This window comes from Mirounga angustirostris, unplaced genomic scaffold (assembly GCF_029215605.1).
Source record: "Mirounga angustirostris isolate CCGP_5_RB_7025 unplaced genomic scaffold, mMirAng1.0.hap1 SCAF_14, whole genome shotgun sequence".
NCBI lineage: Eukaryota > Metazoa > Chordata > Mammalia > Carnivora > Phocidae > Mirounga > Mirounga angustirostris.
In genome coordinates, this window is record NW_026991722.1 from 36,575,581 (window position 1) to 36,591,648 (window position 16,068).

Here is a 16,068-nt window from a genome sequence, read left to right on the forward strand (position 1 = left end):
TCAAGGGAAAAAAACAACTCATTCTCTATTCTATAGGCAACTTATACTTACAACTATATGGTCAACTAATCTTCGATAGAGGAGGAAAGAATATCCAATGGAAAAAAGTCTCTTCAAAAAATGGTGTTGGGAAAACCAGACCACTTTCTTACACCACACACAAAAATAAATTCAAAATGGATGAAAGACCTAAATGTGAGGCAGGAAACCATCAAAATCCTAGAGTGGAACACAGGCAGAAACTTCTCTGACTTTGGTTATAGCAACTTCTTACTAGACATGTTGCCAGGGGCAAGGGAAACAAAAGCAAAAATGAACTACTGGGACTTCATCAAGATAAAAAGCTTTTGCACAGCGAAGGAAACAATCAACACAACTAAAAGGTAGCCTATGGAATCAGAGAAGGTACTTGCAAATGACATATCTGAAAAAGGGTTAGTATCCAAAAATCTATAAAGAACTTATCATATTCAACACCCAAAAAATAATCTAGTTAAGAAATGGGCAGAAGACATGAATAGACACTTTTCCAAAGAAGACATCCAGATGGCTAACAGACACATGAAAAGATGCTCAACGTCACTCATCATCAGAGAAATAAAAATCAAAACCACGATGAGATACCACCTCGCACCTCTCAGAATGGCTAAAATTAACACAAGAAACGGGTGTTGGCGAGGATGCGGAGAAAGCGGAACCCTCTTACAACGTTGGTGGAAATACAAACTGGTGTAGCCACTCTGGAGAACAGAGTATCTGTTCTTTTGGAGATTCCTCAAAAAGTTAAAAATAGAACTATCTTATGATCCAGCAATTGCACTACCAGGTTATTTACCCAAAGGATACAATGGTCAAACGGTAGCCTGTGCTCATGGGCTGAATGGTTTCACTCCCGACTCACCACTACCTGTCACCAGGCTCCCCTCTGTGACGTACTTGCTCTCCGACACCCTACTCTACTTTACATCTCTTCCTCATTCCCCAGACATCCCCAACATCAATACCCTCTCTTGACTTTCAACTGATGATCTTCTGTTCAATAAGGAAACAGAAGAATCTGAGAAGAGCTTCCTCATACTTCCACTACAAACTACCTACTTCTACCCTCAAATCAACAACTGACCTTAACACTTGCCTTCCTACTTCAATGGATGCCATGTCTTCTCATCCTGTCCCCCACCATGACCATCTACTAAACAGGACTCCTATAATCAACGGCTCTTTTTTAGCAAACAAAAACAACCCTTCCTTTACCTCCATATTCCCCTTCAGCTACCATTTCTCTGCTCTCCTTTAAACAAAATTTCTTCCGAGACTTGCCACGCTCATGATCTCCACTTCCTCTTCTTCCTTGAAGCCATCAGGGCTTTGTCCCTACCAATCTCCATGGGACCCCTTTTGACACAGTGAGATGGAGCCTACTGACTTCTCCCTTGCCAGTCCTTGGCCAGTTCTCTGTACTAGTCTTTTCTCAGTAGCCAACCACTTCTTCTTTCCTGAAACACATCTTTCACTTAGTCTCTGGGACACCATTCTCTTGGTTCTCCTATTTTCAGTGGTCACTCTTTCTAAATCTTTTTGGCTAATCCCCTCTCATTTCATAAATTCTAAATTGTGAAGTTTTCTATGGCTTGGTCCTCAGTCCTCCCCCTTCTTCTCCATCTACACTTGCTCTTCCCAAGGTGATCTCATGCAGTTTTGTTTTCTATATTGATAATCCCTAACTTTAGATCTCCATCCCCAATCTCTCATCCAGACAGCACATTTGTAAATGCAACGACCTACCCTGTATCTTTACCTGGATCCAATTTAATATGTCCCAAACTGCACCAGTGAGTGCCCCTGCACCTCTTCTACAAGCCTTGCCATCTGTCAACTTCCCTGTCTCAGCTTCTCAGGCGAAAGTCTTAACACAGTCCTTCTCTACCCTTTCCTTTCACCAACACTCCAGCTCTACTCCTGTCCTCACATAGCAATCTGATCCTTTCCCAATGAAGGTTTGTCTCTCTCTGGCTTCCCGTCCTACTCAGAATAAAACCCAATGTGCTTACTGTGGCCTACCAGTTCTATGTTATTTGACCCTCGGTATGTCTCGACCTCATCTTCTACTACTCCCCCCCACCCCTGTTCACCCCATTCCAGACAACTGGCCTCTGCTGTTTCTGGAACGTGCTAAGTACACTCTTGTCTTAGGGCCTTTGTACTTGTTTTGCCCTGTGCCCGGAATGCTCTTTCCCCAGGAATTCCTATGGCTTGCTCATTCACTTCTTTAAATCTCTGCTCAAAAATCAAAACTCCGGGACGCCTGGGTGGCTCAGTTGTTAAGCGTCTGCCTTCGGCTCAGGTCATGATCCCAGGGTCCTGGGATCGAGTCCCACATCGGGCTCCTTGCTCAGTGAGGAGCCTGCTTCTCCCTCTCCCTCTGCTGCTCCCTCTGCTTATGCTCTGACAAATAAATTTAAAAAATCTTAAAAAAAAAAAAAATCAAAACTCCTACGAGGCCCTTTTTCAACTGCCCCAACACAAACAGCACCAAGACTCAAGCCCGCCAGTCATTCTCATTCTCCTTTGCCTTTCGCACTGCCTGCTATACTGTGTACTTTCAGAACCTGGCTTCCTCCACAGACTGTAAGGCTTGCGAGAGCAGAGACTTTATTCACTGCTGTATTCCTTGTATGTAAAATAGTATCTATCACATAGTAGATACTCTAATACTTGTTGAATGCATGGAAAGACTGTAGAAGTGACAGCCTCCTATGGAGTGGAGGGTTACTTTTCCTGAGCATCAGGAAGATTCCATCCTGGGATAGGGCCTGGGTGTGGCCTTGTCCACACATATCATTTGCTGCTATGACTTCTATTATATATGGTCTTTCAACTTTCCTTGTCAGTTCTTTACAATTTATCTTTACTTCTTTCAATCAGGTTAATTAACACCAGGACATTAACTTTAGGAATATATGCTTTCAACTAAATGGGTCAGTTTGTTAAGAAGTCTGCTGAAGACACTAAAATATTGAAACAAGAGTCCAACTCTGAAAGGTTAGGGGTGGAGCATTCTTATTTTAATAAACTATAACACGATGAAAAATTAACAAGATGTTAACTGCTAAGAACTTTCTCACACTTGAGGTTATATAATTTTAATATGAAGGGATTCCCTTGTTGGATGTTTAACCTCTACTGTTTTTGATGAATGAGAACATAAATAACCACACAGAATATATATATTTTACCTCTCCCAAAGAGAAATAGTGACGTGGAATCTGGGAATCAGGATAAATATTCTCTAGGTACCAAGAGAAAGGTTTGCATTGTAGTTTATGTCTTAGACCAAGTCTTGATGATATATCTCCATAATCTACCTTTGTAACACCTGTTGAAAGAAATAATTGACTCTGAATTATTCGTGTTCTATTAGGTAACACATTTCTATTTAAATACTGCATTTAATAAGCCAGGTAAATGGGAAAAGTGGTACCATTTTGGTGATGTGTGACTACGTAAGTGATATGCCATGAATCCATTGTGCAAATAAAAACCAAGGAAGTATATTTATATGTGTTTTATTCTTTCAAAGAAAAATTAATTTTTTTTTTACAGATTTAATTTATTTATTTGTCAGACAGAGAGAGAGAGCGAGAGAACACAAGCAGGGGAAGCAGCAGGCAGAGGGAGAGGGAGAAGAAGACTCCCCGCGAGCAGAGCCCGATGCGGGGCTTAATCCCAGGATGCTGGGATCATGACCTGAGCTGCAGGCAGATGCTCAACCGATTGAGCCACCCAGGCGCCCCGAAAAGTTAAATTTATGTGAGAATGAAATACAACACTAGCAATATTACACACAAATGTTAAGTTTTCATAGGATCAGAAAAGTTTCACATATGTGAAGGCAAAAACCAGAATCATGATCTCTTTTGCCCAAATATTAAGCAGAGCAACTGTTTCCAGTCAGTTTCTCTCACACAAGTCACTGGTGTGTGAACTGTGACTTGACGGTATTGTAATGACAAACGAGGCTGGAATGCTAACAATGTCAGGAAGACTTCTAGCTGATGGAACAAATGTTCCCACAAAACCCTGAATGGCAGAGAAGTTCCTGGACTGAAGTCCCTTGAGGCCTGCTACAGTGCTCTGCACTGGCCCTGAGGGACTCGAATTTTCATATGAATGTTACACATTACAATTAGGTTAAAAATAAAACAGAACACTGGTAACACCTGGGCTGACAGTAATGTCTGCAGTACTGGCCTGGACAACTTATTGTTAATAACATAGCAGCACAGCGCTAAGCACTCTGTACACCGTGTGTGATTTCATTTCTTCCTGACGACAACCCTGTGAGGTTGGTGCTTTGCCTCTTCTCAAAGCTCTTCTACCCCCTTCTTACCTCTTCTCAGATGCATTAGATCAGGGACAAGAAAGTTCTAGTCTTGTATTTCTAATGCAAAATGCTAACCTGGAGAAATAATATAGAAGAAATTCTTGAACTCATCCATCCACACTTCTGCAAGTCGTCTGTTATTTTTATTGATAATCTGTCCTGTGCCTCCTGGAAACGTGTAAGGTGTGGCTTTCCGAAACACATGTCCAACATGTGAGCAGGTGACAATCTCCAAAGTTCCTCCACATTGCCAAATCTGAAAACAATGGCAAAGAAGACCATATTAAGACCCTGATGGTTTAAAAAAAAAAAAAAACTGTTCACATCTATGGATGTTCATAGTTAAAATTTCACAGAATCATGACCATACATACAGTGGAGCTCCTGCTATATGATCACAAAACCAGCACTTCCTCAGAAGCATACTTTTCTGTAATTTTTGGTTCTGATCAAACCAGAAGTTGAAGGTTAAATTCAGCAAAGATAGGTTAAAGGCTAAATGCAAAAAAGATAGGGGGTCTGGAACAGTATTTTTCTAACTACAGGCCAGAACTCATAAAAAGATCATTAAGTTCAAATTTGAATTAAGTTTAAATTTTAATTGTTTTTAAAGGTTTTATTTGTTTGAGAGCGAGAGCACGAGCTGGGGGAAGGGCAGAGGGACAGGGAGAAGCAGACTCCATGCTGAGCATCAGGGAGCCCGACATGGGGCTCGATCCCAGGACCCTGGAATCATGACTTGAACCGGAGGCAGACACACTTAACCAACTGAGCCACCCAGGTGCCCCAAAGTTTAATTTTAAATTCAAGTTTAAATTTTATGTGTAGTATATGCATGGTTCATAGTCAAAAAACTTTCGGCATGGAGTATTCAGCCAGAGTCCTATCTGTTCCTCCTTTTCCAAACTTGTCATAGACTGTACATTAAACAGACCCTAGAAATCTAAACTGGATCTCTCATGAGTTATTCACTGGGACAGTGACAGCATACTCTGTCATCTTCATAAGAATAAAAACCAAAAAAAGGGTAAAAGAGGGATCATCAAGTTTGGGTTCACATTCTTAGTTTAATAAAATTATCCTTCTGCTCCTTTCAAAATGCATGTTTCTGTAAGATAAAAATCTGTTATTTACAATTAAAACATATTTTGAGAAGTTTTGATTTTGTTAAATATTCAGTGTCTCTACTTTAAAGTTCTCCCAGGATCACAAAGTGATACAGCTGGATAGGATTTCCAAGTGAGCTAGAGTCCAAACCTCTCCTTTTATAAGAGAGCAAAGTGATCCACTAGGAACAAAGTGAGCTGGTTTAGATTACAGTGCAGTTCAATGTGGTTTCCACTATAAGCTATGTGTCTCAGGTTATTTTCAGAAATACGCAGTGTCACTTAACATGTTGATTTTAGTGCATGTGAAATGCTTAAGAGTTTTATATTAAGGTTGATTGGGTTAAATTAAGTTAGAGCAATTCCAGAATTCTTTTGCCTTTTTCTATTAAAAAATATAAAGCCAGTAAAGTGACCAGGTTTTATATAAGAGAAAATAATTTTCACAACAGAAGGACAAAGCATATTACAGAAAGTGAAATTAGGTTTTTGGCAGTTGAGTACCATAGTAGCATATAGAAACTACATATTGTTTTTTATTTTTAGAGCATGAATTACTTCCTTGAAAACAACAGAAATTCAAAACAACTAGGGAATCTTGTATAAGTTTTATAGTTTAACTATTAAGATCACTGATTTGTTTAAAACATAGTTTATAAGGAACCCTTAATAGTAACATGAAATTTTTTATATACTGAGGTTCTGAAGTCTGACGAAACTCATACTAAATTCAATTTTTATTTAGAGATACAGAATATGAATAATTAAGGCATATATCTATATTTAAGGTTAAATAAAAGATTATTTTTTTCAAAGGGAACTTACCCTAAAGGAAATTTCTAGGTTTTCTCCTCCCCAAATATCCATTCCAGCATCATATGTTCCAATTTCCTGAAAGTAATCTCTGTCTATTGAAAAAAGGCCTCCTGCCATTGTAGGTGTTCTGAAATTCAATCATAATACTATACTGTTAATTTTAAGAATTTAAAATTTACAATCAGTTTTTGTTTTTAAAAGTAGTCTCATTAACTGTTCATAACTAGAGAATAAATGCTTATCCTCACACTCTTCAGAAACTTTTACAGGGACCTAAGGACTTTCTGTTTTTCTGTTATATACTATTTGGTCTTCAGACATGCTGACTGTTGGGCCTACCACCCTCTGTCACAGCTTGTGCCCGAGAGCCTTCTCTGCCCCGTCCCAAGGCCTCTTCTGTTTTCAGTACCTTTCTTGGTCCTCAGGTCCTGACTAAGCTTCCATCCGAAACTCCTTAAATTGAAGCTGGTTGTCATATATCTCTCCATCTGACTGGGTATCTTCCCATAATTCCTGGCAACTACACTGACTATATTAACTAACTATATTGACTATATAACCAACTAGATTCACGTTAGCAACTCTAACATACCAGGTTCTAAAGTCAGGCAAATATTGCAAAGAGGTAGATTACATGGGATGAAAACAATGAGGTCCTTTTCCTATACCTAACAGAACCTTTCAGGAAAGGAGAGGAAGTAGAGAATACACTCAGTCACTCTTAAAGGGACTGTCAGCCTGACCAAGAATGGTACGTTCTCTGCAGAAGAGGGGCCCAATTCATCAGAACATGGCCAGGGATGTAGAGTGGGTGCAAAGAGGTGGAATTAAGCAGAGAAATGATAATGGAGGAAGACTGAAATAAATGAATACCAGTCAACCATTTGATTTCCATGAAGGATGAATATGGAGAAAAATGGACTCCAACTAGAAGAAAATAATTAAGTTCCAGGGACAGAGGAGACTATGGTGATCACATTTTAGGATGAACTGTCACCTCTGATCCCATGCCCTAAGAACACATGGATTCCATGCTTTTGGAGTATGGCACATTTGCCTTTCCAGTACAGTCGTATCCAAATAAAAGTTAGGACGTACTTTGATTTTAGAAGAGAAAAAAAATGGAAGTCTACTATGTTAGAAGTCAGAGGAAACAGGCCAACACCCAGAATGACCATTTAGTACCAGGGTTTCTTGACCTAGGTTTTGAGAAATCTCTACATTTCCTAGAATTGTATGCTCAATCCTGTTTGCACATGTGCGTTTTCCCCCTATTAGAGAAGACTCCTAGCTTTTATCAGATTTTTCAAAGAAGCTCACCATCTACAAAATGTTTAGGAACTCCTGATTTAGATGGTTATTTGAACTGTCAGCAGAAGAGTGGAAAAGTACCTTTGCTATAGGAAAGGACTCAGCATAGAATTAATGAAATTCTCCTCAGCTTTGCCAGAATGGGACCCGAGTGCAAGGGAAAGCAGGCCTGAGAAGCCCGGGAGGGGAGGAAGCTGAGGCCTGGCTCTGAAGGGCTCTCTGTCACTACAGAGGCAGCAAGCTGAGGCTGCCCCAACAAATCCCCGGATGGCGCTGAGACTCACGGTCTCAATTTCAAGGTTCTGAACAGCATCAAGATTCTTATCCCTTTCTGAAAAAAAAAATCTATAGATGACCATGTATAAAACAGAGGAAAAATCAGAATGTGTTCACAGAAATCTTTTTTTATACTTCTGTCAATTCTGGTTATTTTTATATCTGAGACAAGCTTTTCTAACCTCATCAGTCAGTAACTACCATCCAGATGGTACAAGTCTGAATTTACAAGCTTGTATTTTGGTGCTACGACCCACTTTTAGGTAATATTTTCACATTACACTTACACTTACAATTAATTAAGGGATAGTTGAATTTAAAGTTAAATATTATTATCCTTAACAACTGAAAGCACAAATCTGACAGATTTGCAAAATGTTGTTCATACAGGAATGAAAGAACATATGCATGTTACCATCACTTTTCAGGTGCACTAGATTTATATAAATGAAAAATCCCAATTTTATTAATGGATCAGAAGAGAAAACCCCCTTTAAAATAATAATATATGTGTGGCTTTTAACTACATATATGTACGGTACACAAATACCTCATGTCTCTCAAAATACACTTAGAACCCTTTTGATATAATTCCCAAAGCTCCACTGTTCCCTGTCGATAACATTTTAGGGAAAATGTATGACAAAGTAGTTACCTGACCGGAAGAGTCCGATCACCTTTCCTTCGGTCCATCTCTCTTTGGGGAACTGGATACCAGCGGAAATTGAGCTTCCAGTTAAAGCCACCATAGGTCATATCAGAGCCTGCCATGTACTCAAAAGTATCATCGCTGATCACATCAATGATAGGACAGACCACTGTTTTCCTAAAATTATAAAAGCAAATGAAAAAATCTTCATTTTCCTTTTTGAGGCATAGCATAACAACTATATTATAACTATATGCTAAGTGCTTTTTAAATAAAAATACATTCTATAATATTAAAAGCAATGGTGGAAAAATTTCCTGCTATATCCTATTAAGTTAGCATAATTTTTTTTTTTTTAAAGATTTATTTGAGAGAGAGAAGTAGAGGGACCACAGGACAGGGAGAGAGAGCCTTAAGCGGACTCTGAGCTGAGCACGATGCCAGGCTCATTCTCACAGCCCAAGCTGAACCCAACAGCCGGATGCTTAACCGACTGGGACACCCAGGCGCCCTCAAGTTAGCATAATTATTTATCACACTCGCAACTGTTGATAACCTTCCATCCCTTTTTCATTCATACTTTTATGTATTTGCCATATGTGAAAACACTCCAAATATTTCTAGCTTTCAAAAATAATACTTTTAAATGATTACATATTTAATCATTCTAAGGTAATAGTTTTCTTAATAAACTCTTAGATATTTGTATTCCTTACAGTTTTTTGCTACTAAAACTATGAGCACTGGGTGTTATACGCAACTAATGAATCGTTGAATACTACATCAAAAGCTAATGATGTGCCATATGCTGGCTAATTGAACATAATAATAAAAAAAATCTTTTTATTCAAAAAAATAAAAGATAAAATAACATACTAAGTGAAAATGTTCACATAACCAGTATTTTGCTTTTAAGATAGGAATGGGTTTACTGCATTAATGGGAAGAACTTTTTCTGTAACACTAATCTTTACCGCTTTCCATATACATACGTATAAGTATGTATTTCTCCCTGCAGCTTCTATATTATAATGCTACCAACTTTGGACGCTATTTTCTTGTATTTTTTGCCAATATGATAATGTTAAATAGTATCTTACAATTTAAAAATTTTTTATTTTCTAGTTATTAGAAAGGATATTTTCCAGGGTGCCTGGGTGGCTCAATCCTTAAGTGTCTGCCTTTGGCTCAGGTCATGATCCCAGGGTCCTGGGATCCAGCCCAGCATCGGGCTCCCTGCTCCGCGGGAAGCCTGCTTCTCTCTCTTCCACTCCCCCTGCTTGTGTTCCCTCTCTTGCTTGTCTTTCTCTGTCAAATAAATAAATAAAATCTTTAAAAAAAAGAAAAAAGGATATTTTCCCTGCAGGTTTGTATGTGTTCATACAAATTGTCTGATTCCCCCAGATATTTAAATTTTTTTTCAATTGGGGGGGCACCTGCATGGCTCAGTCAGTTAAGTGTCTGCCTTTGGCTCAGGTCATGATCCCAGTGTCCTGGGATCGAGTCCCACATCGGGCTCCTTGCTCAGCAGAGAGCTTGCTTCTCCCTCTCCCTGCTGCTCTGCCTACTTGTGCTCTCTAACTCTCTGTCAAATAAATAAATAAAATCTTAAAAAAATTTTTTTTAAACTGGTATTGTGATATTTTTTATAAACCTGAAAAAACGTCCACATGACTATAGCTCCTTCCTAGGAAAGGTGCACTACTTACGGTGCCTGGCAGCCACATTCTAGAGTATGTAACATCCGCACCATCCCCATCTTTCCTGTCTTATTTAAGAAATCTTTCCCTACTCCAAAATCATAAAGACAGTCTCCTATGCTGTCTTAAAAAGAATTATATTTTTGCTTTTCATATTTAAGTCTTTAATCCTTATGGAACTGATTTTGGTATAATATACAGTAAGTGTCCAACTTCATTTATTTTCCTTATAGATAACCAATTATTCCAGCACTACTTGATGGTCTTTTCTTTTCTTTTTTTTTAAAGATTTTATTTATTTATTTGACAGAGAGAGACACAGCGAGAGAGGGAACACAAGAAGGGGGAACGGGAGAGGGAGAAGCAGGCTTCCTGCCGAGCAGGGAGGCCAATGCAGGGCTTGATCCCAGGACCCTGGGATCATGACCTGAGCTGAAGGCAGCCGCTTATCGACTGAGCCACCCAGGCGCCCCGTCTTTTTTTCCTCTGCTATAATTATCAATGCCTTCTCTGTCATAAGTCAAGTTTCCATATAAACATGGGATGGTTTCTAGCATTATTGTTTCACTAGTCTATCTGTGAATTCCTGCATCAATAGATCACTGCCACAATTAAGATAGCCTCAAAATAAATCTTGGTATCTGGTAGTGCCAGCCCTGTTGTACGTGACTCTTCTTCAAGGGTATCTTAGCTATTTTTTTTAAAAATATGCATTTCTACATAACAGAATCAGCCAGTTCCTCCAAGAACATTCTGTTGAGATTCCAACTGGAAATGCACTGAATTTATAGATCAATGTGGGGAGAACTGTTATTTTTACTTTTCTGTCCATGAATATTATCCTCCTCTCTCCTTAGATTATCTTCTAGTAAATTTCAAAAGTGTTCTATTTTATACATTTTTTAAAATATTTATTTATTTGAGAGAGAGAGCCTGTGAGCACAGGGGTGGGAAGGCAGAGGGAGAGGGACAAGCAGACTCCCCACTGAGCAGAGAGCCCGATGCGGGGATTGATCCCCGGACTCTGAGATCATGACCTGAGCCAAAGTCAGACACCCAACCGACTTAGCCACCGAGGCGCCCCTATGCATATTTTGTTAAAATTATAGCTTTTGATTTCCATTGCTATTATAAATGGGATCACTTCTTTTTTTCTTTTTAATTATATTTTCTAACTATTCCTTGCTGGTGTGGAGAAGGTTTTTCTATAAAGATCTTATATCTGGCAACACTGCTAAATTATTATCTCTACTATTTTGTGTAAGATTTTTTTTTTCCATTAAGAACTCATTCTGCAATTGACAGCACTTTTTTTCCTTTCTAATCCTTATACCCTTTATTTCTTGTATTACTGTAAAACTTAAGGTTTCTAATAATACTAACAGTAGTAATTCAGGGCATCATAAGGATGTTCTATATCTTTTAGAAAATATTTCGGGGGGGCTGGGTGGCTTAGTCCATTAAGCGTTTGACTCTTGATTTCAGCTCAGGTCATGATCTCAGGGTTATGAGATCGAGCCCTGTATTAGGCTCTGCGCATGGAGCCTGCTTAAGATTCTCTCTCCCTCTCACCTACATGTACTTTCTCTCTCTCTCAAAAAAAAAAAAAAAAAAATCAACCTTTCTCTATTAATATGATGTTTGCTAGCTAAGGCTTTTTTATTTTTATTTTTTAAGATTTTATTAATTTGACAGAGACACAGTGAGAGAGGGAACACAAGCAGGGGGGAGTGGGAGAGGGAGAAGCAGGCTTCCCGTGGAGCAGGGAGCCCGACGCGGGGCTCGATCCCAGGACCCTGGGACCATGACCTGAGCCGAAGGCAGATGCTTAACGACTGAGCCACCCAGGCGCCCCATAGCTAAGTCTTTTTTAAAAAGCTATCCTTACTCAGATTAGTAAATTTCCATTCTGTAATAGTTCACTAAGTACTTTTTTTTTTAAATTTTATTATGTTATGTTAATCACCATACATTACATCATTAGTTTTTGATGTAGTGTTCCATGATTCATTGTTTGCGTATAACACTAAGTACTTTTAATCATAAATGGATGTTCATTTTAATCACAAGTGAACACGTTTTTTATCTATTGAAGTGATGACTGATTTTTAATGATAGGGTTTTAATTATAGTTTTAGAAATGTTAATGAGGATGTATTATGTGAACAGATGTTATATTATTAAACTAAACCAATTAGTCATATGTTCTTTTACGTATTTTTCACATAAAAATAAAAATATATTGGGGCACCTGGGTGGCTTCAGTCAGTTAAGCGTCTGCCTTCGGCTCAGGTCATGATCCCAGGGTCCTGGGATCAAGCCCCACATTGAGCCCTGCATCGGGCATTGGGCCCCCTGCTCAAGGAGTCCGGAGTCTGCTTCTCCCTCTCCTTCTGCTGCTTCCCCCGCTAGTGCTCACATTTGTTCTCTTGCTTGCTCTCTCTCACCCTCTCTCTCAAATAAATACATAAAATCTTAAAATATATATATATATACACAATATGTAAAGTATATATATAATTATTTTTTCCTCCCAGTGGACTCAATTTTCTGGTATTATGAGATTTTTTGTGTTAGTGTTTATGAGTGGGTTTGGGTAATTTTCCATGTATTTCTTTTCTGGCTTTGATATCAAAGTTATATTAGTCTCATAAAGAGCTGAGTTGGCTTCCCTCCTTTTCTATATTGTTTACAAATTCTTAGGGGAGATTTGTTTCCCTATGACCATCCCATTGCAAGGTTGAAACAGGCAAGTTTTCTTTGGTGTGGTAGGATTTCTCATTCTCAAACAGAGGTACAAGATCCTAGCTTTACACAGGTGTTTGCTATTAATTTTCCAGCCTCAGGCAGGGCCTAGACCCAGTCTCCTATCTTCCCGTCCATTTGTCTATCAAGGCAGAGAGGCTCTGTGTCCTCTAAGTTTGGCAGAAACTCTCCAAGTGAGAGCTGGTTTTAGTGTTTGAACCACTCACTTGTCCCACTTTGTTTTGACGTTTGCAAAACTCTGGACTTCAGTGCCAGCTCAGTGATGCATTTAAAAATGTGTTATACAATTTATCCAGCATTTAAGCTCTTTCCGTTGGAAACGTTACTCAAGACACCTAATCTACTATACAGCCCAAACTGGAAATTGTGGTTGTCATTTTAGTCAATCCCCCCCTTTCATTTCTGCCATTTCCTCACACTGCTGCTTTCTCTCCCGGGGTCCAGACTCCTGTTTATTAGTGGTCTTATGCAAGCCAGGATTTCCCAAATTAGTCATGTACTACTCATAGAAAACAATTTACAGAGATATTCTCTTCCTTCTTCAGGCAGTGTTCTCCTTCCTAAAGCTGCTGTACCTTCTCACTGCCCCAGTGCTTGTTTTCCCTACTCATTCATCTTTCAAAGGGCGAGATGTAGTCCCAGTATTTGCTAAAAAACAGAACAGATGCAGTGGCTTTTGCCATGCTTCACTCAACTAGCACAAGTTTACCTTGCTAAAATCTAAACCTGAATGTTAAGCTGGCACAGATAGCCTCTAGTTCAAACTGCAATGACAAGAAGAAATTCAACTAATGTTAAGTCTAGCAGATGGACGTTAGCTTCTCTCCAGATACTCAAGAACTATACCAGAGACCAGCAGCAGGTAATTCTCTGAAAAATGCATGCATTGCTCCCACTGCTCTTCCTGTATCATCAGAGATTAGAGTGCTTTTCCATATATAATGAAGCACTTTAAGATGCACTGTGTATCTCCCCACTTCCTTCTTCTTGCCATGCAACAAGCTGAGGGCTAGAGTCCCAGTAAGGAAAGAGACAGGGATGAGATGACTTGCCTGCCCCAGTCTTAGCCTTAGACAGCAGGGACAATAAAGGGTTTTATCCTACTTTTCCTGAGGTCATTGTCTTCTGTTCTGCTCCCATTTAGTAAACAGAGCATAAGGTATACATCTGAACAACATACTTCCTAATCCAGCATCACCAACAAGACTACAAACATTTCTTCACGGTTGTCTTCCCTTTTAGTTTAGAGAGTTCTTCGTGGGTATTTTAAAGGAAACTTCAGAGGAAATTATTTTTGCATTTATATATTCAGAATTTTTCAGCTTATCACACAAGTTACAACAAACACACTGAAAACAAATTTATAGACTTCAGAAAATTACCTGTCATGTTTGATCCTTGCTAAGAGAGGCTCCAGCCATCCCACTGTACATTCACAGTGAGCATCTAAGAAGGTGATCACTTGGCCTTTAGACACAGCAGCTCCTTTTAATCTAGCTCTGATCAATCCAGAACGTTGTTCCATTCGAATTACATGAACTGGTACTTTTAATTTTTTCACGTAACTCTCTAGTGGTCTTTTCAGAAAGTCTGAAAAATTCACAAAACAAAGCAAAAAATAACATGAAAAGACTGATCTGGTGCTTCCCAGATGTAAAGCAATTTTTTTTCTGCCATGCAATATTCATTCACCACCTATTTACTGAGCACTTTTAGTGAAGCTCCCTGACTCACAAACCCATTTCACTACAGGGAGCCTTTTTATTTCCTGAGAGCATGTCCTAGAGTTGCCTCTACCTTATTACATGAAGAATTAGGAGAAGCCTTTGGGCTCAGGCTCAATAAAGACAGACATGTCACCATAGTTCCCTAAGCAACTCTTGTCAGCTCACTTCTTTTTGTAATCATGTTTAAGGATCAGGAGTAGAAAAAAAGTAGTTCAAGAGCATTAAATCCAGACCTCAATAGACAGAAGAAACAGAATATGCAACAGCTGTTAGAATTCAGACAATTGTGGGATTTCTTCAAAATCCAACCCTAAACCAACTGTCTTATTGACTACCACAGTCTCTGACCATGTATTTCTTCTATCAGGAGGCAGGGAGTGAGGTCAAGCTCAGAAGGTAAATGCTGGACCAAAGAGAGTTCCTTAGCAGACAAGTAGGTCTAAGTCACAAAAGTCTCAAGAGGGAAGCGCAACTGAAGGAAAAGGGGGAAAAAGGAAAGGGAGAGGAAGCGGTTGTGTGAAACCAGTGGTTGCGTGAAATCCTGGAGCGTTCAGATAGAGGTTATGCCTCTAAGCCAAGGAAGTCTTGCCTCCAAAGTACATTTCTGACTTTAAAAACCAGGAAAGGGGGCACCTGGGTAGCTCAGTCGTTAAGTGTCCAAGGCTCAGAATCTAAAACGAACTGATCAAAGTGACACAGCTTGTTAAGGGGTGGATCCAAGATTCAAACCCAGGTCTGCCTGACTTCAAAGCTCATCTTTTCATCCACAAGAAGTCCTAGAAGGGAACTAGAGAGAGAACAATTCAGGAGCATGGAATCACCTGAGCAGACACAAATTTAAATTACTTTACGTCCAGAGTTTGATGGACTCCCATGTGACAGGGTGTGGGATATATTCTAGTGCTTCAGACCGGTTGAGGTTGGGTGTGTCATATGCAAGATGTCTCCCAATAAGCTTTCCCAAAAATATCAGACAGCTTAAAGTCTTCTTAAGAATCAAAGCAATCTAATTCCCAAGTCCCACGTCTTTGAAAGTTAAAATACTCTGTCCTATCTATAAATAAAATGAAAAATGCATGATTCTCTGGTCTGGCAGCTCAAAAAAGTTGCCATTCCACAAATTTTCTTGGCATCTTTGTTCCACATCTTCGTGGCCTTCATGCAATAAGGCTAAGAAATAGGTGTCTTCCTAACAGAGGATACAGAATTATGACCCAGGGCTAATTCTATAAAAATGAAGCCACCGGGGGTTAAGTGATTATGGGTAGAAGCTACTATGTCATCTAAAAATAAGGGAGAATCTTGTTTATCAGAGTATCTTTATAGCTATTAG

General features: G+C 39.2%; 1 protein-coding gene across 4 annotated transcripts in view; it reads right to left on the minus strand.

Moving 5' to 3' along the window:
* The window catches only part of GALNT1 (polypeptide N-acetylgalactosaminyltransferase 1), a 125,907-nt gene that overhangs the window by 11,817 nt on the left and 98,022 nt on the right, over positions 1-16,068 (minus strand). For all 4 annotated transcript variants that reach the window (XM_064577748.1, XM_064577747.1, XM_054510325.2 and 1 more), the window contains 5 exons: positions 14,391-14,598; positions 8,549-8,719; positions 6,316-6,433; positions 4,460-4,640; positions 3,237-3,376 (listed from right to left, as the gene is read on the minus strand). In XM_064577748.1, the coding sequence (XP_064433818.1) occupies positions 3,237-3,376; positions 4,460-4,640; positions 6,316-6,433; positions 8,549-8,719; positions 14,391-14,598 (818 nt within the window). The remainder of the gene's footprint in view (positions 1-3,236; positions 3,377-4,459; positions 4,641-6,315; positions 6,434-8,548; positions 8,720-14,390; positions 14,599-16,068) is intronic.